The sequence below is a fragment of the Mesocricetus auratus genome, unplaced genomic scaffold (genome assembly GCF_017639785.1).
Source record: "Mesocricetus auratus isolate SY011 unplaced genomic scaffold, BCM_Maur_2.0 Super-Scaffold_2245, whole genome shotgun sequence".
Lineage (NCBI taxonomy): Eukaryota > Metazoa > Chordata > Mammalia > Rodentia > Cricetidae > Mesocricetus > Mesocricetus auratus.
In genome coordinates this window covers 46,646,704-46,673,304 of record NW_024429180.1, presented here as the reverse complement: position 1 = coordinate 46,673,304, position 26,601 = coordinate 46,646,704, and the positions used below count along the sequence as shown (strand labels likewise).

The 26,601-nt window shown below is 40.1% G+C and overlaps 1 protein-coding gene across 1 annotated transcript; it reads left to right on the top strand.

Annotated features, from left to right (window-relative positions):
- Positions 1–3,324: 3,324 nt before the first annotated feature.
- Positions 3,325–26,545, top strand: Esd (esterase D). The gene is made up of 10 exons (XM_005070966.4): positions 3,325–3,443; positions 5,992–6,039; positions 7,783–7,857; positions 10,684–10,772; positions 13,234–13,332; positions 14,065–14,189; positions 20,005–20,124; positions 21,417–21,515; positions 22,123–22,290; positions 26,324–26,545. Exons 3-10 carry the CDS (start codon positions 7,790–7,792, stop codon positions 26,402–26,404), a joined length of 849 nt encoding a protein of 282 aa, XP_005071023.1. The 5' UTR covers positions 3,325–3,443; positions 5,992–6,039; positions 7,783–7,789; the 3' UTR covers positions 26,405–26,545.
- The last annotated feature ends 56 nt before the right edge of the window (positions 26,546–26,601 follow it).

The following is a 26,601-nucleotide window of genomic DNA, read 5'->3' as shown; positions in this document are numbered from 1 at the left end:
CTGAATTGCTAGAGCCTGGGTAGCTGGCCGGGGGTAAAGTGTTCGCTGTGTAAGCATGAGGACCTGAGCTCAAACCTCAGCACCTACATAAAAGGAACTGGACCTTGGGGTGCACACCTCTAGCCCCAGTGATGAGAGGTAGAGGCAAGAGGATCCCAGAACTTCACAGGACAGCTAGTTCAGCCAGTTGTTGAGCCCAGGTCAGTGAGAGACCCTGTCTCAAGTATAAGATAGAGAGCCAGAGGGAGATACCCAGATTGATCTTCAGCCTCCACGCATATATGGCACGGACACAAACGCTTGCCTCCAGAATGTACTCATTCACATACGAGGTGCGTGTGTGTGTGTGTGTGTGTGTGTGTGTGTGTGTGTGTGTGTGTGTGTGTTAGGAAAGGGCATGCAGTTCCTGTCTTTCTCCTGGGACTCTCCTCTTTGTGTACTTGAGCCACCATGTAGACAGGCAGATGCTCTGGCCAGAAGGCAGCATCCACTGCCAGCTTTGGAAGTGAAAATACCTATCAATGCTCACTACCAATGCACACATGCACACTGACCTATGTAGAGAGTTAGATTAAATTCTCTCAGAGAGGAAGAGATACAGTTCTCCAAAGGGCATACTCCTGGACTCAGACCCAGGTTTGTTAATCTTACAGGTTAAACATGTATTTTAGAATCAGGCATCTAAATGCCTGTATCTCGGCTTCCTTCCGTAGAGTAAATATTAGTCTAATGCAGACTGAACTTTTATATTCTCAGATTTGTAAATGAAGCCTAAATCCTTAATTTGATGGCATTTGGAAATGGATAATTGTGGGGATAATTATGACATGAGGACAAAGTCCCCACAAGTGTGACTAGTGCCCCTAACAGAAGAAGGGACCAGAGCTCTTATTCTTTGCAGTGAACTTGTACCAAGGTGCTCGTCTGCAAAGCAGGGAGAGCTCTCACCAGCGACAGCATTTCCCAGCTCTCAAAATCAAAATGAGTAAATTCCTGTTGTGCTCCATCCCAGTGTATAAAGTTTTTGGAAAGCTCAGACAATCTCCATTCCCACGGGTTTTGAGTAGATTTTAGTTTTAATCATTTCACTGCATTTCTTTCTTGATTGCATCCTGCTCATATTCATTCAAACTGAGAAAATGAGTATTTTCAGTCACACACATGTAGGTCAGCCGTTCTCAACCTGTGATTCACCCCTTTGTGGGGGGTGAAATAACAGTTTCACAGGGGTCACGTGAGACTATTGGAAAACATACTTACATTACAGTTCATAACAGTTGCAAAGTTGTTTTTTTGTTTTTTTTGTTTTTTGGTTTTACGTGACAGGGTTTCTCTGTTTTGTTTTGGAGGCTGTTGGTCCAGCCTGGCCTCGAACTCACAGAGATCCGCCTGCCTCTGCCTCCCGAGTACTGGGATTAAAGGCGTGCGCCACCGCCTGGCTAACAGTTGCAAAGTTATAGGTATGAAGTAGCAACAAAACTATTTTATTGTTGGGAGTTACCACAGCACGAGGAACTGTATTAAAAGGCCCAGCATTAGGAAGGCTGAGAACCACTGCAATGGGTATTTTGGACATATTTCTTTTGTTGTTGTTCCTTTTTTTTTGTTTGTTTATTTGTTTTTCAAGACAGGGTTTCTCTGTGTAATAGCTTTGACTGTCCTGGAACTCTCTTTGTAGATCAGGCTGGCCTCGAACTCACAGAGATCTGCCTCCCGAGTGCCAGGATTAAAGACGTGTACCACCAACACCTGGTTTTGGACATATTTCTTTATATTACTAATATTCACTCACTTTCATTGTCAGAAATATCAACATTACTTTCTGATTCAGCTTACTTTACTTTCATATCCAAATAATAATATAAACTCTTAATATTCTAGGAAACAGAAGTTTTGATCTATTATAATTTCATGCCAACTGCAAGAGTCATGTGAATACAAGAACCCTTTAAGAAAATTAGTCTGTACCTTGAAGAAATCAACTTACTAATTGAACGCCCTTTAAACTTTTTTTACACATTTAACGATTAGAACGAACCTGCAGACATGGGCATTCTTTTATTGTTTTGGTTGTGAGGACTCAGTTTGAAGATAATTGCCTTTTCAGTAATTACATTTAAAAGTAGTTAAGCTGGAAGTGTTAGAGGTCACCTTTAATTCCAACACTGGGGAAAAAGAATCAGGTGGATCTCTGAGTTCAAGGGCAGCCCTCATCTACACAACAAGTTTCAGGCTAGCCAGGATTACATTTAAGACCATGTCTATGATAATGATGATGCGGATAATAATAATTTTAAAAATTCACCTTAATGCTTTGTCAAAAATAACATTTTATTAAAGTTTAAATAGGTACATATGTGTACCTGAATCATGACACAGAAAAGCAGTGTTCTGCGTGGCAGCTCACCCTCATTTAGGTTATAGTCCATAGTGGTCAATTCACCTACTTGTTATTTCAGCAAGACTAGCCACATAATTTGCAGGTCCCTGAGCAAGACTAAAAAGTAGAGCCTAGGCTCTAGGTCCTGGTCCTTCTGACCGGCCATTCTTTTGCAAATGCACAGGCTGCATGCTCGCTAAGCCAGGCAAACGCTCAGCTTGTGCATAATCTTCACAACCCAGCAGCCTAAACACTGATTTTGAACATTAGTTGCAATGTTTAATTTTTCTGAACAAAGTACACTTGCTGGCTAAATTGAATGAAGTAGAGATTTGTTGTAAATGATTAACCAGGAATTCTTCAACAGTTCAAAAAAATTTTTTTGAGGGAAGAGGGAAGAAAACTGGACCTTGATAGAGTTACTGTGTGTCACCCTGTAGAAGCTCCAACTCAAGCAGGTGCACTGAAGACTTGGCAGAAGTGGGGATTTGAAATTTCGTCCAGGTTTCCAAACAACTGAAGAGTTACACATAAGCCCTTTCCACAAGTTATCTGGGGCAGGCCCGCTGGTGTTCTAGAACCTCATTCCCTTGTTGCCTTCCCGAAAGCATCTGAAGCGCGATCCAGAGGTCTAGAGGCCCAATGTCACAACAAACACACGTTGGTTAACCTGACACACGCAGTGAAAAGATGAGCCCGCGAAAAGGCTGTCGGGAATGGCCTTGTAGAGGAGGGGCAGGGCCCGGGGAGGGCAGGCCGTGTCCTTAGAGCAGGGCCACAGGGAGAGCGAGCGCCCTGAGGGCGGGGCCTCAGAATGGGAGCCGCCCCGGAGGGCGGGCTGCAGCGGGGAACGCCTTGAGGGCGGGGCCGTGAGAGGGGCCCAAGGAGAGAGCAGCCAAGGGAGGGGCGTGCCTGGGGCGGAGACTCAGCGTGGGTCACGCCTCGGGGGCGTGTCCCAGGAAGGGCGGAGCGGGCCGGAGGGGCGGGTCTCGAGGCGGACATGTTAAAAGCTCCACCCTTCTTTTCTGGTGTTCCGTCTGCCCCGGAGCTGTCTCTCACTGAGGTAAGATGGAGTACTAGGCAAGTCCCAGGCTTCCTCCACCGCCTGGGTCTGGGGCAGCTGTCCCGCAGACGCCTAGACGTGCGGCGGTGGTTACGGCGGCGAGAAAGCGGTGACGATCCTGCACCGTCCCGCCGGGGCGGGGCCGGCCTTGTCCCCCGGGCCTGCTAATCGCATTAACTTCGCGGAGCTGGAAACAATGTGTGACCTGGGGCGCCAGGCTTGCTGGAAAGCTCGGGTTGGTGGAGTGCCCGCTAGTGCAGTCTGTTGCAGAGCATTAGGGTGCAGAGCTGCGGGGACTGCATTCTACCCCGGAACCCCGCCTGGGCCGCTGGCGACGCCACTGGGGCCCGGGCGACCCTTCACCCCAGGCGCCGTCCGGAGCGCGCGGGAGGCGGTGCTCCTGGGAGCTGGAGTATTTCTGGTTGGTCATCAGAAAGATGGTATTTACTGTTTTTGAAAATTGATAAAATTTACTACCACTTTTATGTAGGCCATATTAGGCGTAAAGATGAGCTAGTTAAAGGCATCCATTGAGAAGTCAAGGGAATGAAAACCCAGGCTTCTATAACGGTATTGTTTGTAGTGGGACATACCAATAAGAAAGTAAACTAAGTTTTTAATTATCTAGTAGCTTACATAATTGCCATGATGATGTGGATTATCTAGTAGCTTATATAATTGCCACGATGATAGTGGGATTTATTTATTATTTTTATTTGCCTGTCCTGGAACTCACTTTGTAGACTATGCTGGCCTCCAACACAGAGATCCACCTGGCTCTGCCTCCAGACCGCTGGGTTAAAGGCGTTGCACAAGCAAGTCCTACTTGAGAGTGGAAAATTTTAAAGTTAAACAATCCAGATGTAAGTTAGGCTGTACAGGCAAGGGTCTGGAAACAGAAGACAATGAAAAAGAAAGTTGGCTTGAAGGTGAATTAAACCTAACTTTAATTTTAAATGTGTCGAGTTTTATTAGTTAGGGATAGAAGGACCTAGCAATTCTGGCACTAATGCTTCAAATTTTGTACATAAAAAGGCAGATGTAAGTTTTTCAACCCAGAAGCTGTAGTTGAAATTTAGGGAATGTGAGTTAGGGGGAAAGCATGTGAAGAGATCAAGGAACGGGCACAGGGCAAGAAGGGGGAGGGTGTGTGTGTGTGTGTGTGTGTGTGTGTGTGTGTGAGAGTTTTTGAGGAAAGAAACGATGGTCAGTACTATGAGTTTGTGCCCTGCCCCCCAAAGCAGCAGAAAGTGTCTACTCATTGTGAAGCAGCAAAAGTATATGTTCATTGTCAAAGTTCTTTGACCAAGCCCTAAGCCTTGTGACAAATAGACACAGTCATACATTGCTTAACAACTAGGCTAGGTCCTGAGAAATGAATGTGTTCTTAAGAGGGTTCATTCATGTGTGAGCATCCCAGAATGAGCCTGTGCAAGCCTAGATGGTACTTTGACTTTGAACATGTATAGAATATGGTAGGCAGTTTAAACACAATGGTAACTAATTGTATATCGACACATAAAGAAGGTGCAATGAAATATGGTATAAAAGATAAAGAAAATAGGATGCCAATCAGAGAATGTTTACTGTAAGTGGGGCTTACAAGTCAGGAGTTGCTGGTGTGAGTCAGTGAATGAATGTAAGTGACCCTGAAACCTTAGGATATGTCCATAGATTTCACAAATGAGCTACACTAAATTTATTTTAAAATATCTTAGTCAATAATAAATCAACCTTAGCATACTTTAACTTTTTACTTTGTAGTTTTTAGAACTATTTAACATTGTACAATTATGCAAACTATACTACATTCTTATTTTATCAGCTTTTTCTGTTTTGTAATTTTTACAAACTTTTTATAAAAAACTAAGACATAGAGTCACACAGTAGGCAGGTTTGAATGCATGGGTTTGGTTCCATCAATATTACTGTCTTCTTCCTCCACTTTTTGTCCCATTGGAAGATCTTTAGGGTGGTACACACATGGATCTGTCCTCTCCCATAGTAGCAATGCCTTCTTCCTGAATGGCTCATGTAGTGCCTGCATGAGGCTCTTTTTTTTTTTTTTAGGAGTTGGAGAGGAGAGTGTGGCTTGCTTACTTTCCTTTTTTGTCCTAAATTTGATAAGTGACTGATCACCGTCATCTTTTCTCTTTTTTAATAAAAACCTGTTGGTGTTTGGTCTCATGTTTTTAAAAATTTAAGGATCTCACTGAACTTTGCAAATGGTTCTGTTATATCTTTCACTGAGTGTTGTCTTCCCTCTATAGCCATGTGCTTGCTGGCTGATAGGCATTTTCAGCTCTCCTACTTGCAGGGTCATCGTCATATATGCCGTATGTCCTTAACTGAACCCTCTCTGTGCTGACTGAGTATATATTAAGGTGGATGAGGGGGTTGAGGTGTTTGTCCCATCAACTATATTTCCCAGGTCAACAATCACCTCCCTCAGAAGAGTGTCTCTGTTGAAAATACATCAGTGTGCATAACCTCTGAGTAGCCCATGCTGCAGTGAAATCTGTCCTGATTGCATTCCATTTGTTTTTAGATCCACGCCCTTTGGTGCAGGCAGAAAGAACAAGGGGCAACCCAACAGGTAAATTTAAGTTTCATTATTTGTGACTCAGTTAAAAATGATAGTAATATGGTTTAAAGCAACTCTTATTTTTCACATAGAAAAGTTTTATTCAAAATATAATCGCCTAATATATAATCACCTGTTTGCTTGATTTAAAGTTGAACTTATAAAACAACAGGAGAAATGTTTAAGTTTTTCTTCTCTCTCTCTCTCTCTCCATTCTACCAAGTTTTTTTTTTTTTACAAAAGATTTTAACCATGTTTCTTCTGGCCAAGGAAAAAGTTCTGATTTAGAATTCAGCCACAGTCTAAAAGCAGAGAAATAGAATACTTGTGGTTTATTCAGATAGGTGAGGAACAGTTTCAAATGATACAGAAAGTCAAGAAATTCAAAAAATTACTCATCAGTTCTACAAATCACAATAGTTATTAGGTGCTTCTTAGGTACCAGATCTGTGCTCAGTATACCATGTTTTAAGGAAGCAGATGTAGTTTCTGCTAGGCTTAAGGAAATGAGACTTTAATGTAGAATTCTTTAGCAAATAAATTGTAATCCTGATTTCATCCATATGTGTATACAATATATATACTGTCTGCCTCTGTAATGTTAATGTTTTAGGACATGAGTGAGAATAACTGAAATTTATATAGAATAATAACATGTTATGGAATACTTTGTCATTTAAAAGCTGATATTTCATAAGTTCAAAACCAAGCTACCTATGAAAAAAGGGTACTTTCTTTTATGTGTAACTACCCTAAACCTATAGAATTGGTTCATCTGGAATATCTTTTTTTTTTTTAAGAAAAGAAAACAAAGGTCCATGATCCTCTAGGCAGCAGGTCTACAAAGCCACTAAACATATCATCACTGATGTCTCCCACCAAAGTTCAAATCACAATTCTCCAATGTACAACCAAGTATCTAGACTTAAAGGCAGGGTTGGAATTACTCTCATTTAGAATTATGCAAAGACATTTCCAAAATTCACTTTTTAAGCTGGTGTTACACATATAAGAGTACCTGGAATCGCTCCCAGTTACATCACTAAGAAGACCACCAGAGTGGTAACACCTGCTTCTGGTGTCTGAAGGTGCTGTGTGTAAGACCCATCACTGTATATCTGAATATAGTGCTTCTAGGGATGGGGAGGAAATCTTTCCATGAGAGGTCTACACCAGAATCAGTTGATTCTTCTCTGTGAAATAGGTATTTATGATAAAGATGATTTTCCAAGTTTTTTCCATGCATTTTCTGTTGAAAAGTAATATAGATTTTTTAATGTTTAAATTTATCTTCATATGAAAACCAAGCAGATTCATTACAGAGAAAAGGAATTGCCATGCTTCAAAATTTCCTGACAAGTTATTCCTTTAATTCACAGCTAACAGTTTATGTTTGCTTATTATTTGTTTGAAAGGAGAAATGTTGATAAAACAAAAGTATCTTGTCACTTTATTGCAAAATCTCATAAGGTGAGTAATTGATATGCATAAGCAGAATGTCTTAGCATATAAAAAAGCCTATGATGTTGAAACTGTTCAGCAATCTTCAAATTATTCAATAACCTAAGGTCTGTCTTGAAAGACCATGAGACAGCTCACGACAGTAATGACAACAAACTTCACTGATGATATACCAAGTACTGACATTTTCTAGAAACAAGTTGTGTTTAGATAATTTATTGGAGAACAGTTTTGTTTCAGCGTTTTCAGGAATTAAAATGCCTTTAGGATGAATGGGTTTATCTTCTCCCACAGGAGAAGAATGGCTTTGAAGCAGATTTCCAGCAGCAGGTGCTTCGGAGGGCTCCAGAAGGTGTTTGAACATGACAGGTAAGCACTAAGATACAGTTGTGGGTACCGCTCATTTAGTTTTATTCTGTGTTTTGTTGTAGTTTCAAGTAAAACTTCGTTTACAGACCTGCTTTCTCTGCCCCAGTCCCGCCAGGTGTCTGGAAATTTCACCACACTTAGTTGTTTCTGGCTTGGGTGCTGTGAGATAAAGGCAAGCCTGTAGACTGTCTTCAAGTTTTGGCTTGATGATCTTCTGAACTTTTCTGGAACACCATCTGTGTTGCCATTAAAAAAGTCAGAGAACATCTTCCCTGTATGTCTTCTAATGTAACAAAGAAACCTAGACTTGATCAAATTGGCAGCTTAAACAGACATATTTGCCTCTACTACTTTCTGAAATCTGACTAATATGTCTTAGGTAAATGCATTAAATACACACAAAATACACACATGCTCTGAGACAAAGAATCAGAGGGTAGGAGCTAAGAACAATATTTTAGATGCATAAATGCAGATAGTTACATACTACCTAATTTAGCAAAGCCTAGAAAACTAAAGTGTAGTTTGAGAATTGATGTGATTTATATAAATTCCTAAGACACACTGGCAGTACTGTAAAGATTAAAATGGAGAAAAGGGACAGGATGTTGAGTTGAAAGTTTTTAAAAATCAGAGAGCTCTCAGATTGTGTCAACATTGTATATAGTCAGATTGCTGATTTTCCAGCTTTGGCCAAAGATTGAAGGTAGACATTTTGTAGAAAGGAATTCCAGACACAGTTGGTGAAATATTAAAAATGCAAGTATATACAAGAAGAATTGGCACACTGAATTTTTTTCTGGTAGCTTCTAAAATTCGAGGGGTTAGATTTTTCTTCTTGGGAATTTGACTACTCCAGGAGAACAGATGTTGTGATGGAGACCTTTTAATAAAATGTCTAGCTAGACCCCATTCATCAATGAGATAGTGATTAACAGACTCACCAGGCATAGTGTCTTAAGCCACATATCTAGTGTTTCACTGTGGAAGAGTAGTAGATAACTAGGGATCTCTATATATCTGAATGAAGTCTCCAGTTTGAAAGATGCATTCTCAGGGAGTGAAAAAGGAAAAGGCACTCGGGGAGTAGGCTACAGAACACAGCTTCAAATGTCACAGGCATAAGAGAATTACTGGCTCGAACCCTAGTGTACAGTGCTAGTAAAAATACCTAAGGAAAAATACCCAGAAGTCAAAATTTAATAGCAGAGATGATAACCTCCATTGATTTTTTTTTTTTTTTAGGAATTAGAATAAGGCAAAAGTAATAAATAAGAAAATTAGAAAACCAGTCCAAGAAAGGCAACAGCAATTATTAAGGTGCTTGAAAAATAAAATTGTGTTCTTACAAAGAATAAAATACTTCTAGGGCTGGCAAGATGGCTCAGTACGTAAAGGGACTTGCCATCAAGCCTGACAACCTGAGTTCTTTGATCCCCATGGCTTAGTCACTGTTCTTTTGCTGTGAAGAGACACCATGGCCAAAGCAACTCTTATAAAGAAAACATTTAGCTGGGAACATGCTTACAGCTTGAAAGGTTTAGTCCATTACCATCATGGGGAGGAGCATGGCAGGAGGCAGGCATGGTGCTGGAGAAGTAGTTGAGAGCTCTATCCTGATCCATAGGCAGAGACATGGACTTTTGAAACCTCAAAGCCCACCCCCAGCGAAACTTTCTTGACAAGGGCACACCACTTAATCCTTTCAAATAGTGCCACTCCCTCATGACTAGGCATTCAAATATATGAGTCAGCGGAGGGCATTTTTAGTCAAACCCACCCCACCCCAGAGCCCGTATGTGGGAGGAGAGGACTGACTCCAGGAAAGCTATCCTGACCGCTACACAGGTACCACCGTGTGAACACCCACACACGGCGTGCACTAACCCTCCAACTTACCGTGAGGGAGAATTCTAGAACTCCTAAACTGAGTGGTCTAACTTGTCAGATTGAAAAGGCTATCCAGCACAATGGAAGAAGCCACAGTGCTGTGCAGTGTCAGAGCATCGGGCACAAAGAAAATCCCAAATGTTTACAGGAGAAAATGGGTTGGGATTCTTTGAAGATTCAGGTCAGTTCATGAGCCACACCGGAATCAAAGGATGATGGTGGTGCCTTAAATTCTGAAGGATGAGCCTACTCCTGGCCACACATCATATATGTGGAGAATGAAGACAGTTTTCATGTGCTTTCTCAGTGCTCTTTTTGGAAACAGCTGGACAGCATGCTTCTAGTGAGGGACTAGAGTGGGAGCCGAAGACAAGGGATCAGGAAGCAAAGTTAGCTTGTTGCAGTCAAAGTAGCTCTAATAAAATATTAGTGATGACAGGAAGTTAAGGATATGGTACATTTTAGTGCCCAGAAGCAAATGTAGAACTGAAGAGTCATAGTTTTGGAATTCATTTCTTATAGAAGTCCCTTGGCTATGTCATATCATTAGAAATAGACTTTTTTTTGGAGGCTATCAGTCCAGTCCAGCCTCGAACTCACAGAGATCCGCCTGCCTCTGCCTCCCGAGTGCTGGGATTAAAGGCGTGCGCCACCACCGCCCGGCTAGAAATAGACTTTTTAATAGAAGTGCTACATTGAGAATTACATTTAATTTTTTTTTTGAAATTTATTCAACCTTAGGGGAACAGATCAGTATTCTAAGCTGACCTCCTGCTTTTTCTAAAGGAGTAAAGTGTATCTATTAAATGTTGGTGCTTACTTTGACTATTAAATCACATTTTAAAAATTCTTTACTGTTTAAACTGATAAATGATTTAGTTTCTGCCCTGACTAATGAAGAACGTTAATACTTCTTTATGCTTGTTAAAACTGCAGTGTTGAGCTGAAATGTAAGATGAGATTTGCTGTCTACCTACCGCCAAAGGCAGAGAGTGGCAAGTGTCCTGCACTCTACTGGCTGTCTGGTAAGTATTTTACTGTGGCGTTTCATGAAAGAAATTTGTCTTGCCTTTTTATTGTGACCTACTTATCTACCTCTTCATCACTTATAAACATCTTCGGATGGGGCTGGAGAGATGGCTCAGCAGTTAAGAGCATGTACTGCTCTAGTAGAGGACCCAAGTTTGGCTTTTAGAATCCAGCTTCCTGTAACTACACAGCCAGGGAATCTAACACCATCTTCTGAATTCCGAGGGCGCAGGTACCTGCACTCACAAGTGCACCCACATACACACATAATTAATAAGTAATAAAATGCATGTTTTTAAAGATTTTAAAGGCTGTCATATTCCATTTTGTAACTTTACCTTGAGAATAATTTCAGACTTAGAGAATTGTATTTTTATTTCTTTATCACTTAGACCAAGTAACAGCTGAAAACGTAAAGTTCAGTACTCAGTGATAAGGCTTGGGAAACTTATATGTAATTTGAACCTGCCCAAGCATTTCTGGAGTTTGCAAAGACTCTAGCAGTCAAACATAACAGAATTAGATAGAATTGGAATATAAAGATGCATTCTTTAGAAACCACAGACAAGAAACATCCAAACTCCATAGAGCTTCACTACAGCGATTTGAGGAGTCCAAAGAACACGGTGCCTCTTAACCCATGGGTAGTATTCCTAATCAAATGATAGGACAGGTGGTGAGAGTTAAGGTGCACAAGAGTGGTTCTGAGTCCCTGTGTTTACTTCTCTTTCATGAAATATGAGCGCACCTTTATTAGAAGCAAGCATAAGGAGAATTAGAGCAACCCAGTTGTCACAGATGGTATCTTCTTATGTTAACAAATCCTACCCCCAGGTATCCATCAAAGAGAATCTCCTAATGCCCGCATAACTTCCTATTGCTGTGATAAAGCAGCATGGCCAGAAGCAACTCAGAAGGAAGAGTTGATTTAGGCTCACAGTTCAGAGGTTAGAAGGCCATCATGGAGGGGAGCATGGCAGTAAGCAGTGGCAGAAGCCGGAAGCTGCGAGTCCACAACCTCAACTGAGAGCATGAAGCAGAGAAATCAAACTAGAAGTAGGGAGAGTCTATGTACTCTCAAAAGCATCCCCAGTGATATACTTCCTCTCGTAAGTAGCTCTTCAACCTCCCCAAATGTAGGGGATCTCTCCAAATACCATGGCCAGCAGAGTGTTGATTCAGGGGAAACAAGAAGGAAACTGAGTTCAGCACAACTTAGTAGCCGGCGTTGACTCTAACTTCGAGAGTCTGACCACAAGTAGCTTATTTCAGGCATATTTAACCACAGCACAATTGGGCAAAAAAATTCCTGGTGGTAATGAACGCTATCCTGTGTGTCCAATAAAACTTAATACATGACTACATTGAAACCACATCTGCTCCCAGCCTTCTGGGTAGAAAACAGGTTATATGTCCCTCCCTTTGAAGAGACAACCTTTTGTGTTTAACATTCCTGGTTCCCCTAATGCTTATCTGTTAGCACAGGACCTCCATGCCCTCCATACCCAGACTATGCCATCCCTGGGGGACTAAGTGTTCAAATGCTTAAACCTTTGGGGGGGGGGAGCATTCTCATTCAAACCATGACAGATTTTGATTTCCTTAAAAGTGTATTAGTCACACCAACAGCAATAGTAATAAAATTGGATACTTGATTAGAAAACATGTTTTGTACAACTAAAGGGATCTTAGAAATCATGTAACTCATAAAAGATAGGCTTAGAGAAGCTTAATGCTGTCCAAGGTCACATACAGTTTTCTGAGTTAGTACAAACCTGTCCTTTTTCTGCTTTTTACTTTTAGTAAGCTATAAAGTCTTATTCTTTGCTTACAGACTGTTAACCCAGATCAGAATTGAAATCTGAACAGTGCATAGCATCTGAGTTTTGTGAGTGTAAATATAGTTCTTGTTTGTTTACGTCAAACTACAGGATGTTGTTCAAGTCCTTACTATGTCCAAGGTACCATTCAAGGGCATTACATATGTAGTTGTATACGATCTTCCTATGAGGAAGAGGCAGTCAGATCTAGTTTTTAAATGAAAGAGTGAAGGTGCAGTAAGAATCTTGTCAAAAGCGAACATTAGGTCTCAAGAACATTCAATTATCAACTTTAATGTTACTTGTACTTTGTGTCTTATTAATTTAATACTGTTTATGAGTAGGCTTAGTCTCTATTCTCTTGTGGGATAGTAACTATAAACATTTTATAGTTAATTTGTATGCATTTCAGTAAGCTTCATGTTTGGTAATATTCAGATACTTAGCAGTGACCTTTGGACTAGGGCTGCCATGTTAGGTTCAGCTCAAGCCTCATTGCTAATTTACTTTTGACCATCCTCATATCAGTTGTACGTACCTCACAATACTCAGCTAGCTGATTTTCTATATAATAAAACATTAAAGCTTGTAGCATATTCACAGTGTAGCTTGACATGACGACCTTTTTCATCCTCAGGTTTAACTTGCACAGAACAGAATTTCATAACCAAGTCTGGCTTTCAGCAAGCTGCCTCAGAACATGGCCTTGTCGTCATTGCCCCAGATACCAGCCCCCGTAAGTGTTTCTGTTCAAAATGCTTCATCAACAAAGATATAAGTAGAATAATACCCATCATACAATTCCTTGAAGGTTTTGCTGTCATTATCCTTTGGTCATTCAAGGGACATCATGACTCTACAATACCATACTGGGAGTAGATTGGGGGAAAAGGTTGAAATAATTCTAAGAACATTAGGAAACATTTTCAGCTCAAGATAGTGACTTTAACATTGACATCTGTCTCCTCAAGGTTATAGATAGTCCAGGAAGGGCCATCAGGGAAAGCATCACAACATAGTCCTGGAAAATAAAGAGTCTATGAGTTTCTTGTAACAGAATAAAGATGCGTGTTTTCAGAATGTGTAGGAGGATATTCAAGCTAGGATAGCTTAGCTCGCCTCCTGAATTCTCCAGTTGGAAGGTCATTCCCTCTCACCTCATTGGCCAGAACAAGGGGCATGTACCATTCAAGGGAAAAGAACCCAGAAAGTTGAATCCAATTATGTATCTGAAAAAGTAGAAGAGAGTTCACAATGTTTCCTGAAAGTTCCATTGTGTGTGGACACACATAGTGTGGCAGTCATTATCTTACTAAATAGCCTAGGCTGTCAGGCTGACTGATGATTAAGTCCCCTATCTCAGCTCCCAAGTGCTGAGGCTATAGGTAGATGCCACTACACATTACAAAAACGTTACTAAATATGGGGTTACTGTAGAGTGGTGAAAGTATAACCTTTTCCTTGCTAGGTGGCTGCAATATTAAAGGAGAAGATGACAGCTGGGACTTTGGGACTGGTGCTGGGTTTTACGTGAACGCCACTGAAGATCCCTGGAAGACTAATTACAGGATGTACTCTTATGTAACCGAGGAGGTAATTTTATTGTCTTGTTTAACTCATGACCACTGAGATTTGGTTTTAGAAGCTGGATGGTGGCGCACGCCTTTAATCCCAGCACTCGGGAGGCAGAGACAGGTGGATCTCTGTGAGCTCAAGACCAGCCTGGTCTACAAGAGCAAGTTCCAGGACAGCCTCCAAAGCCACAGAGAAATCCTGTCTCAAAAAGCCAAAAAAAAAAAAAAGGTTTTAGATACAAAACTCTTCCAAACCTAAACCAATTTTAATTTAGAGAAAATTCCAAGGTCTGCTAATATTATAGTTGTTGCAGTTTAAGTTAACTGTAAGTGTAGACTCAAGGATTTTTATAATTATATTCAGGTCTGAGCACACTTTCCAGGTTACCTCAGGAAACAGCACAAGAAGCAGCCCTCCGTGTTCTGGAGCTGGTCAGTTAGGTGTCTTGTGGAGTAAACAAGGCTAACTCAGAAAAGGCAGGCAGCAAAGCGTGGCTTCTTTTAATATTGTTGATAGGCAGTGTATGCATTTTCCTGGATTGTATCACATAGATCATAAAACTCAGACACAGTTGAAATCTTAGCCATGTATAGTTTCGGGTAAGTTGTTTGCTGTTTTTAGTATTGGGGTCAAACTCAGGATCTCATGTGTACTAGACAAGAACTTTACCACTGAGGCACACCCCAGCACCCAGTCACCCATAATTTCTACACCCCAGATAGCAATTGTGTGTTGCTATATTCTGAACTTTAAAATTTTATTTACTTTTATATTGATTTTGTTGGTGTTTTTTTTTTCCTGTTAGCATTTGTTCATTGTACATTGCACTAGGTTTCAACATTCTCATACAAGAAACACCCTACACACAACCCCTTCCTCCTCTGCTCCCTTACTGCTAGTTAGTCCTCTATCAGGCATGCCAACGTGCAGCATATGGCCACATACATCCTAGGAAAACTTGAATACTGCCCAACAAAACAACAAACTTACTTAAACTATGTGCATGTCTGTGTGTGTTTTTTCTTGGTTGTGCCATTCTTTTTTTTAATCATTTTTTATTTTAATTTTAAATAGCTTGTTTTATATGTCAATCCCAGTTCCCTCTCCCTCCCCTCCTCCCGCACTCCCCTTTCCCCCCACCCTCCTACCCTATTGCCAAATCCTTCCACATAGGGGATATCTAGAGTCTGTCATGTTACTCTGGGTAGGGTCCAGGCAATCCCCTAAGAGTCCAGGCTGAGAGAGCATCCCTCTTTGTGCTATAGGCACACGATGACTGTTTGTATTCCAGGGATAGACACTGATCCACAGCTGGGGGGGTCCAGATCAGTCCCATGCTGGCCTCCCCACTGTCGGTCTGGGGTCCAAGAGCTCTCCCCTGTTCAGATCAGCTGTCTCTGCTGGTTTTGCCAGTCCATTCTTTGCCAATTTGCTCATCACTCCTCTCTCTCTGTCACTGGATTCCTTGGATTCAGTTCAGTGATTAATTGTGTGTTTGCCTCTGCTTCCATCAGTCACAGGATGAAGGCTCCCGGATGGTTATAGACATCAAGTTCATTATCAGGAATGGGCATTCGAGGTGGTCTCTCCACTATTGCTTAGCTTGCCAATTGGTGTTATCCCTTTAGATCGCTCGAGGTCACTTTGGTGCCTGATCTGACTTCTATCCTATGATTCCCTCTTTCCCCTATTCTACCCCCACCCACTCAACTTCCTGTTCCCCCATGACCAACTCTCTTCCTCTTCACCCCCTCTCTTCTTCCCAGCTCCCACTCCCCCCCCACCCCTCGCCATGTTCCCCATCCATTCAGAGGATCTTGTCTCAATCCTCTTCTCTTGGGTACTATGCATATATGCATATCTTTTAGGTTCTTTCCTGTTTCCCAGACTCTCTATCAGTGGAAGTGCAGACTGGAACTATCCTGATCCATGTCTAAAATCCATATATGAGTGAGTACATACCATGTTTGTCTTTTTGTGACTGGGTTACCTCACTCAGGATGGTTTCTTCCAGTGCTATCCATTTACCTGCGAATTTCAAGATTCCATTGTTTTTTTCTGCTGAGTAATACTCCATTGTGTAAATGTACCACATTTTCTCTATCCACTCTTCAGTTGAGGGGCATCTAGGTTGCTTCCATGTTCTGGCTATTACAAATAATGCTGCTATGGACATAGTGGAGCAGATGCCCTTGTTGTATGAATATGCCTCATTTGGATATATGCCTAAGAGTGGAATTGCTGGGTCTAGTGGTAGATTAATTCCCATTTTCCTGAGGAATCTCCATACTGATTTCCAAAGAGGCTGTATGAGTCGGCATTCCCACCAGCAGTGGAGGAGTGTTCCCCTCTCTCCACATCCTCTCCAGCATAAATTGTCTTTGGTGTTTTTGATTTTAGCCATTCTGACAGGAGTAAGATGGTATCTCAGAGTTGTTTTGATTTGCATTTCCCTGATGGCTAAGGATGTTGAGCACTTTCTTAAGTGTCTCTTGGCCTTTTTAGCCTCCTCTATTGAGAATTCTCTATTTAGTTCTGTACCCCACCTTTTAATTGGATCCTTTGGTGTTTTGGAGACTTGTTTCTTGAGTTCTTTGTAAATTTTGGAGATTAGCCCTCTGTCAGATGTAGGGTTAGTGAATATCTTTTCCCATTCTGTGGCCTGCCTTTTTGTCTTTTTGACTGTGTCCTTTGCCTTACAGAAGCTTTTTAGTTTCAGAAGGTCCCATTTGTTAATTGTCGATCTCAGTGCCTTGTGCCATTCTTAAGTATGAACTTTATAGATGACAATATCATGTTGCATTTGGACGCCCTTCTTGCTTCTTTCATGTCATATACACATAAATGATTTTATGTATCTATATAGAATCTAGGATCCACAAATGAGAGAAAACATGATTTGTCCAACTTAATTTGCTTAACATGTTAATCTCCAGTTACATCCATTTTCTTGCATGTGACATAATTTCATTCTTCATGGCTGAATACAATTCTGTATATATGCACCACATTTTTGTTACCATTCTTCTGTTGATGGACACCTTGTTTGATTCCATAATTTAGGTATTGTGCAGTAAACATTGATATGAAAGTGTCTCTGTGATATATTGACTACTGTGGGGGTCCCGGGATTCAGACTCAGATTATCAGGTTGTAAGGCTGCATTTATTAGGTTTAGAGGCAATTGCCTTACCCTCTTACCAGCTATGAGCACTTCTTCATTGAAAGGTGTGTACCAGTTCCTACCATTTTCTTGATCTTCATTTCTTTATCCACTATTATACCATGGTTTATTCTTCACTGTAGCCTTATGAATGTGTTTATTTCTCTTCAGTACATAAGATTCCTTCATGTATTTTCTATAGTAGTCATCAGTTTTTTTAATTGTTTATCATGGAAGTTTTTTAATTATGAAGGATAGTTTGGCTGGGTATAGTAATCTGAGTTGACTATTATTTTGGTGCTGACAATATATTACCCCATGCTCTTCCGAGTGTCAGGCATTCTGTTGAAAAGTCGGATGTGTTAACGATGGGTTTGTATGACTTGTGCTTTTTGTTTGCTGCTTCCAGTGCTTTCTGTTCTCTGTACTCCATTTCCATGATGATACGAATGGGGAGGCTCTTTTCTGGTCTTGTCTGTTGACTTTTAAATGCCTCCTGGATGAATCTGGATGGCCATTTCATCTCTAGACGTCTACTATGGTTTTATTGACTATTATTTACATCTGAAATTCTTTCTATAGTCCTGTGATTTATAAGTTTTGCTTTTTATTTGTGTCCCAGAGGTCTTGTGTTTTCTCTTTATCAGTGTCTGAATTTTCAGATTTATTTATCTCATCTGCTGTCCCTAATGTCTTTCATAAAATTTATTTATCCTGCAGGTGAGGCTTTTTGTTTGTTATTTAATTTAATCAAGAGCTTTTCATTTTAAAATTTCAACTGAATTTTATTTCAGTAATTTTTCATCTATTTAATTCCTCTTTCATACCTGTATTGATTTCCTTGTTTCATTTGTTAATTAATATTTTTGAATTCATTTAGTTTATTTCTGTTTTCTTGATTTTGTTAAACATTCTCAAAGTTGTCCTCTTGAATCCTTTGTCTGAGATTCTGTCTAAATCACTCTGGTTGGAATCCACTACTGTGGAATTGTTTGATGCTTTTTGTTTTGTTTTTGTTTTTGTTTTTCAGGTGTCATACTGCCTTGATGACATTTATCTAGTATTTCTGCACATTGGAACTTGTATTCCTATGGTTACTTCCTAGGTTGGATTATATACTTCATAGGTTAGATTATAGTCTTTCATAAGAAGTATTCACAAGATTTAAAAGGGACAGTGTTATAGTAGGATTGAGGTATCTCTCTTCCACAGTAGATTGAGATGTGTATCTGTGGTTAAACCCTCAGACCACATGCTCAGGGCACCAGGCAAAGTTCCCAATAATATTATTCACTACAGAAGCAACCACAAATGCTAGACAGGCCCACTGTACTAAAGTTAGGACTGCAGAGGAGGAAACAGGGGAGGAAGTATATAGATTCATGTTTGAGCAGAGGAGAAATGAGGAGGGAAAAGGAGAAGGAATAGGGAGCACTGGGATATTGCTAAGATCCCACATGGATCAAAGATTGGTAAAGCTAAAGATGTTACAGTTAAAAAGTAAAAAGGGAGAGGGAACAAGGTAGGAATGAGATGTGCGTCTATGGATGGTGAATAGGAAAAATAGTAGAGTAGAATGGGTGCAGAAAGTAGTGGAACACAACAATCATAAAACTACATAAGCATAGAAAATCTAGCACAAGGCAATTTAGGAATATTTATGATCAAAAGAGATGTTTAAAATGTAAAAATAAAGTCAAATAGTCTTTTTAAATGTAGCATGGGTCAGTAATTCTTTCTTGGTAGGATGGGTTTTGAGTTCCCTCCCTACCGGTAATATTTCATGTGACTTACTATAGAGGGGGGGGAGGTGCACATTTCCTCACTTGGTTGGAAGCATTTGTCTTGAGGCTCTGGCTGCCTTTGGCTGTGTGTACTTCCAGTCTCCATGTGCTTTCAGATCATCTTATTATAAAACTTCATCCTCTTTAACTATTTTTCAGTATTACTCCAATTTTAATAACTTCAGAATCTTTCATGTGCTTTATACTTTTTCTTTTTTGGGGGGGGCTTTCGAGACAGGGTTTCTCTGTATTGTTTTGGAGTCTGTCCTGGAACTCGCTCTGTAGACCAGGCTGGCCTCGAACTCACAGAGATCCACCTGCCTCTGCCTCCCGAGTGCTGGGGATAAAGGCGTGCACCACCAACGCCTGGCTTTATACTTTTCTTAATGTGAGACATTTTGAAAACACTTTTTATCATAACAAATATTACCGTTATCTTACTGTATAATTTTCCTCCATAAAGCACTTGTTCCTTATAACACTGACATCATTTCTGTCAAGCTGAAGACTGAGTTCTATACCTAGAGCCCACCTGGAAGGAGAAAGCTGGGCTACCACAGGCTGTCCTGTGAGCTCCATAAGAGTGACAGTGCACACATGTGGGGACACACTAAATAGATAAATATAGGGGCAGGATTTAGGATGTTTCAAACATTCTTCTGTGTCATCTTCTTAACTTTATTCATTGCTTTTATAAAACATCTGCGAATTTATTTTTCAGTGACGTATTAGTAACCATTGTCTACCTGAAGGTTTTTCTTTTTAATCTCACCAGTTCAAGCCACTGTATGACTGTGCTTTTGAAGTACTGATTGCGCCACTATATATAACTTTGGAAGTCTAACATTTCCTCTGAGATCTTTACCATATTATTAATTCTTTATAGCTTCCACAACTCATAAATGCCAATTTCCCAGTGGACCCACAGAGGATGTCTATATTTGGTCACTCCATGGGAGGCCACGGAGCTCTGATTTGTGCTTTGAAAAACCCTGGAAAATACAAAGTAAGATATCAATAAGCTTTGTTGATTAAACACTTCTGGAGAATAGTGGAAACTTTCAAAGACAGACATTTTGAAATGGCCTTAGAATCAGGAATTAAACATTTCTTGGGTCGGGGTTCAGGAGGTAGGCTGAAGGCATTAACTTGATCACATGATACATGCTGTATGATTATTAGCAAAGGAATTCCATCAGAATGGTTCTCACTGTCCTGAGAGAAGAACTAGAAAATATAACGTATATTTTCATGGCTCTTTTCCAAACTTTACTTTTGAACTTACTTTCCTCAGAATTGTTAGCCTTGAGTATTATTTAACACTGTCTGTATATCATTGCTTTAACTTGAGAAACATCATTGTAATGTGAATTTGATTGCCTACCGTGGAGAACATTCATTTTTTAGAATTTTATGTTCTTATGCTCTGAATACGGGTTGAAATGCAACTCGGTTGAAAACCATCTCTCAGCATCCCCAATGCCCCAACCCCCCATCTCCCACCCTGCTTTATTTAAGGCTTCGTAGATTTTCTTTTTTTTAATGGGACAAGATTGAAAACCAAGAATTGAAATACTAAATTCGGCAACTGAAATGACGTGTGCTTAAAAGCGGGATGCGTGTTTTAAAACACAGGTGCTTGGCATCTTGAGATCAGTTTCATCTGTTTCCTTTCCTTTGGAAAGACTGCAGTCACTTCAGGCATGCTACTGACATGCAAAGTTAGCTTGTAGCAGTTTCATAACACAACGCTAGAACATAAGGGTTTAGTTTTCCAGTTTTTGTACAGTGAGCCGATGAGTTTATTTCTAAGGTAGAAAGTGAACTTAAATTCTTTATGAACTTAAGTTTTTTTTTTTGTCTTTTAAAAATATGAGTAGTTAGCTTGACTTTGGTGGTGCATGCCTTTAATCATAGCACTCAGGAGGCAGAGACGCACTGTTGCCTCTCTGAGAATTGGCATTGTCAGAACGAAAGCTGTGTGTGTGATGAGGTAGTCCTCCGTGCTTCTGTGATATACTTAAGAGAAGACATCAGTGTTTAGATCACTACAGATTAATTTTCAGTGGGAATAAAGAGTAGAAACTCTGAACACAAGCTTGTTTGTACCTAAATTGATTTCCAAGGTATGCTTTAAGCACTTCAGTTTCTGAGTTTTTGAAGTTGATTTTACAAAGCTGTAGTATGCAGAAGCCACAGTTGTAGGGCTTTTGTGTTAAGTCAGAGTTGTAAGATGCAAGTATTTGTATTTGATTTAGCAACATATAACTTACCTTTAAATTTCCTTTGTCTCTCAAGTCTGTGTCAGCATTTGCTCCAATTTGCAACCCAGTGCTTTGTTCTTGGGGCAAAAAAGCTTTTAATGGATATTTGGGACCAGATCAAAGTAAATGGAAGGTAGGTGATGGACTACTGTTTCTATACTCATTCTTAAGTTTTCAGGTTCAATATATAAATAAAGTGTGTGTGTGTGTGTGTGTGTATGTATTACATAATCATATATGTTGACTATTGTAATTACTCCTCCATGCTCATGGGTTCTAATCTGTAGATTAAACAAACAAACAAAAAAAACCCTTTCATTTTAGTCACATTTGTAGTGAACATGTTCAGACCTTTTTTTCATTGTCTTGGTTCTCTGCTACCTCACCTTGACACTGTAGCAGGTATTAGGAGTAATCTAGAGATAATTTCAAGTACTTGGGAGGGTGTATAGAGGTTATTGCAAACACTGATATTTTATATAAGTTACTGAAGCATTGTCAGTGTTGATATCCTTGGGAAGGTTCCACAACCAATCCCCAGATGCTCAGGTTTTTGGTTGTCTCTGCTGGTAATTCTTTTATATTTCTAAGTTACCATTACCTCTAAATTAATTTTACAAAAGTTTACATTGGATGTCTGACTAAATACTTTTAAGTATAATTTTGGTTCTAGTTTAATATATATTCTGGAAAACATCATTCTGGGCACTTAAGTTTTCTATGCTTTCTTCTTTTTACAGGCATATGATGCGACCTGTCTCGTGACATCCTATTCTGGTTCCCAGATTGACATATTAATTGATCAAGGAAAAGATGATGAGTTTCTTTCAAAAGAGCAGTTACTCCCTGATAACTTCATAGCTGCCTGCACAGAAAAGAAAATCCCTGTTGTTTTTAGGCTACAAGAGGCAAGTATTAGAAACCTTAGTTTGATCTAAATAGCAGAACTTTTAAAAAGCAAGATTATATTCAACTTTCTTTTATTTTGTATACTTGAAGATAACATAAGATGATACTGGCAATAAGAGTTTTTAATTACATTCAGCTATCTGAAGTGAAATTTGTGACACCTAAGGCCAAATTTGATTTAAATAAGAAAGATTTTGGCAGTGAAAAATTAATGCAGTTTTCCCGTTGTCAGGCAATAAAAAACAAGAAGCTTAAGGCTTGAATGGTACTTAGTCTCCCACATCACTGGGTGTGTCTTTGCTTACAGCTACACCACTGTTAATCTAGAATGTGGGCCACCTCTCTCTTTGCTAGGCTTCATGTACACCCGTGGCCTTGGAGACTGCATATTGTCTCTTACAAACGTAAGCTTTTCCTGCTTCACCTTGCCAATGTGTTGCAGGGGATTCTACTGCTCCAAGAGTGATTGGCAGCTGGTCTACAGACTTTCTCTGAAAGTATAACTATGATGATAAATGTGGCCAGTGTGCAGTGTGAGCCACTATAGTTCACAGCATGCTTTCAAAGGTTAACTCGTATGCAGTCTTCCTACTAGCAAATGAGATTGTTTTCATGCACTTTCCTTTTATAGGTATGTCACCTTTAGAGAATCGTTGTAAATTTCCTATCTGAGGTCATAATGTGTGGTGGAACCAGGACTGTTAAACAAGATCATGGGCACAGTTTCTGTCCTGTCCTCTTTCTAGCTTTTCTAGGCAATGTGCTGTTTTTCTGAAGAGGAAAGGAATGAACAAGAGCTAGCGCTAGGAGAAACCTGTCTAGTTTACACAGAGTTAGGAATTCCATGTTTATAAGACTGGTGTGATCATGTGATGTACCTGTGTGTGTGGGGTGTGTTTCATCCTTAAGTAGTATCAGTTTTTAAGATTATTTGAACATTTCCCATCATAGTTGGCGCTTAGTTCAATAGCTAGCCCGAGAAACCCCAATTCTAGTTTGCTTGTAAGGTGTTTTGTTTTTTTTTTTACCATGTCTCACTACATCAATTATAGCTATAAGTGGAACACCAATTCCCATCTTGTCTAGATGAACTTAACTGCTTGACCTTAGCATGTTGGATGCTTTGTCTGCTTTCCCTGAGGCTGGGCCAGGGAATTCTGAGTTTTCTGTAGATGAAGCTTTTGACCCAGCAAAGTCTGAAAGTATCTGGAGTTTATTAAAACAACAGCCTAGAGTTAGAACATGAATTATATTGTTAGGACAAAACAAAAACCAGTGTATTAATTTCTAAAATGCTTGTCTATATCCAAAGCAATGAAGAAATGAGTTTGGCCCCCTTGGAAGGGGTCGAGGCAGAATAGTAGATTCTTCTTAACTCATAGGAACTTATTAAAATCACCAATCACAGTCTAGAAGTGAGGCACATCTTTTCATTCATTTTCCTTCTTGCAAGGCAGGAAGAATAACTGCACAGCCCGAAGCAGATGCATTAGGTTTGCTGTAACTCGATCAGTTGGTGGACACTGCTCAGTGGTGGCTACTGAGAGGCCACCTGCAGACACCTACTCAGCTTCCTGACCTTAGATTCCCTCAGGTCTGAGAGTTAGTGTGTTGATTAGGTTGGGTTTTTTGGTTTGTTTGTTTTGGTGTGATTTTTGCTATGGTTTGTTATTGCTTAATCATTTTCCTAATCATTTGATTGTAAGTATAACTATCTCTTTGTGAAAGGAGTTAGGAAAAAATTAAGCTGAAAAACGTTTTATATAAAAAGAAAGACAGAAATGACTGCAGTCCATGCATGTTTTAACTGTCTTCATTGTATGTCTGTCATGTCAAATGTTCTCAATTGTCAAAAAAGATTGCTTGAGAGGAAAAGACTAGTTCATGAGAATATTTATTTATACAATACACTTTTTAATCTGCGGTTTTGTGGCGTCTAAATTAAAATAAAAAGAGGTGTGCAGTAGAACTTTGACAATGTGTATAGACTCTGATTTTGGCAAAGTAGGACCTTAGGTGTCCTGGTTTTAGTTACTTTAGTTACAAAAGGAGGAGAAAATTTCAGTGGCCTAATGCTGAGGGAACATCCAGAAAAGCATTCCCTTCTTAGAAAAGAGAAAGGGGGAAGTCTATCCTCTCTGCTCAAGTCTCAAGACCTTTTGGAAGAATCGGGGGCTGTTTTGGCCTCTGCTCATCTGTGTCCGTGTATAAGGTCATTATCTAGCCCTAGACTCTGTGACTGTTAAATAAGCAAATGAAGGTCTTTCAGGAGTCTTCCTCATTAATTAAAGGTTCAGCCCGAGCTTTTCCAATTGGTTCTAGACAGTGTGTAGAAAGTGTTGCCTTTTGATGTAGAGATCCCTAGTGTGTTGGAGACTGTACCGGAGACCAAAAGAATGCGTTTACATTCCCAGAGCCAGCCATTCCTACTGAGCCATTTTCCATTTAAAATTTGGAGTAGAGGAGAAAAGGCCCTTCAAGTGTTGCTAAATATAGGTAATTGTGCAAGCTGCTTAACAAACCAATGTAGTGGATGGCACTCATTTAATAAGATCATAACCAGAACTTGAACCCTGCTTAGCTCCGGTTATCTGCCTTCAGCAGAACTCCAGTAGCCCAGTGTGTTCTCTTACCTTTTGTTGATACTTTAAAACTCCTTGGTCCCTCATGGCAGAAAGCAGGCATAACTGGGGAACCAATTAATCTCAAGGCGCGGTCTTGGTCATGACCACCTTGCTCTTGGATGCTCTCCCACACTTGAAGACAGGTTATCCTCAAGTTACTGGGATGCATCTACATTGGGACTTAGTTCATGCTGAATCCAGGGTGACCTTCCAGGCCTTTCTGCAAGAAAGGAGAGTATGTACTGACTCATGAAATCATAGGCAGTTCCCTATTCCTCCAATGAAACCCTGATGACATTTTGTTAGGGTTGTTTTTATCTCTTACATGCTTAGAAAAGTTCCCATTTCCCTTCATCAGAGACCATTCAAGCACATACACAAATACACACACAAACACACAAATTGCTTAGACTTCCATCACTTTCATTCAGTTTATTCTACCTTCCTTTTAAATTGCAATTGAGGTGGTGGTGATCCCCAGGCATTTGGTATTTTTAACCCTCTTAGAAGTTCGGCCCATCTTAATGCTGTCCTTTTTCCTAAAAAGCTACTTATCTTGTACTTAGAGGAGGCAGGACTGTGTCTCCATCCCCTACAACTGTAGTTTCGTTGGGGTAGATCCAACTCTATCTCAGCTGCTTGCCCCATTTGACGTAGATTTAATGAATTACTCCTTCTCAAAAAAAGATAGGACATGATAGAATTTTTTTTCCTCTCTGTGGGGTACATGTGCACATGTGTGCTTGTGCATGTAAAGGCTAAAGGTGATCATCAGGTGTCATGCCTCAGATTCTGTCACCTTTTAAAAAAGATGCAAGAGCTATAGTCTCTGACTACCCTGGAAGCCAGGTAAGCTACTATGGCTGGCCAGCAGCAGCTCCAAGGACTCGCCTCCCTCGCACTGGAAGTGTAAGCACAGCCACCACACACCTGGCTTGTTTGTTTCCCTATGGTTGCAAGGATTGAGTTCAGGTCTTCATGCTTGTAAAGCAAACACTTTCCCAACTAGGCCATCTCCCCAGACCAGAAGTATATTCTTAGTGATGATGTGTGATGCCTGTGCTGACTTCTTAAACACTGTTACAGCCTTTGGGCACTTTTGTGTTCTTTCACCATGTTGTTTGTATGTACTTCCTTTGTCCTGTAAAGTATGCCGCTTCTAAGAACTAACATGCCTTTGTATAATAATAGCAACACTTAGAAACTAGCATATGCAGAATGTTTGATCTGCATATTTTGGTGCTTTTTAAATAAGGTACAAGGATGACAACCTTAATTTTGCTCGACCTTACATAACATGCTTAGACCATGTACAAGCAAATTAAATGACACGACAATTAGAATGAATTGTAAAAATTTGATGTTGGGGTTTCTGAATGGTAGGTCATTGTCTTATTTTCTCTTCTAGGGTTATGATCATAGCTACTACTTCATTGCAACCTTCATCACTGACCACATCAGGCATCATGCAAAGTACCTGAATGCATGAAAAGCTCCGGAGAGAAGAATCTCATCAGGATTATAAATGTTGAAATACCTGGAATTGCTGAGTGCAAGATTTGGGATTTCCTCTCAAAAGATCCTCCTCCTGCAGTTGAATCACTTTTCTGAATAAAGATACCAAACTTTCTGATTGAGATAGTTATTTTACCAGTATTCACATAGGAATTTAATGCTGGACAGTGT

Bases quoted from the DNA above. Each gene is read 5' to 3' on its own strand.
- Esd (XM_005070966.4), top strand. From the start codon at position 7,790: ATGGCTTTGAAGCAGATTTCCAGCAGCAGGTGCTTCGGAGGGCTCCAG. The intron at 14,190-20,004 runs GTAATTTTATTG...AATTCTTTATAG, and splicing joins ACTCTTATGTAACCGAGGAG to CTTCCACAACTCATAAATGC. The intron at 20,125-21,416 runs GTAAGATATCAA...TTGTCTCTCAAG, and splicing joins AAAACCCTGGAAAATACAAA to TCTGTGTCAGCATTTGCTCC.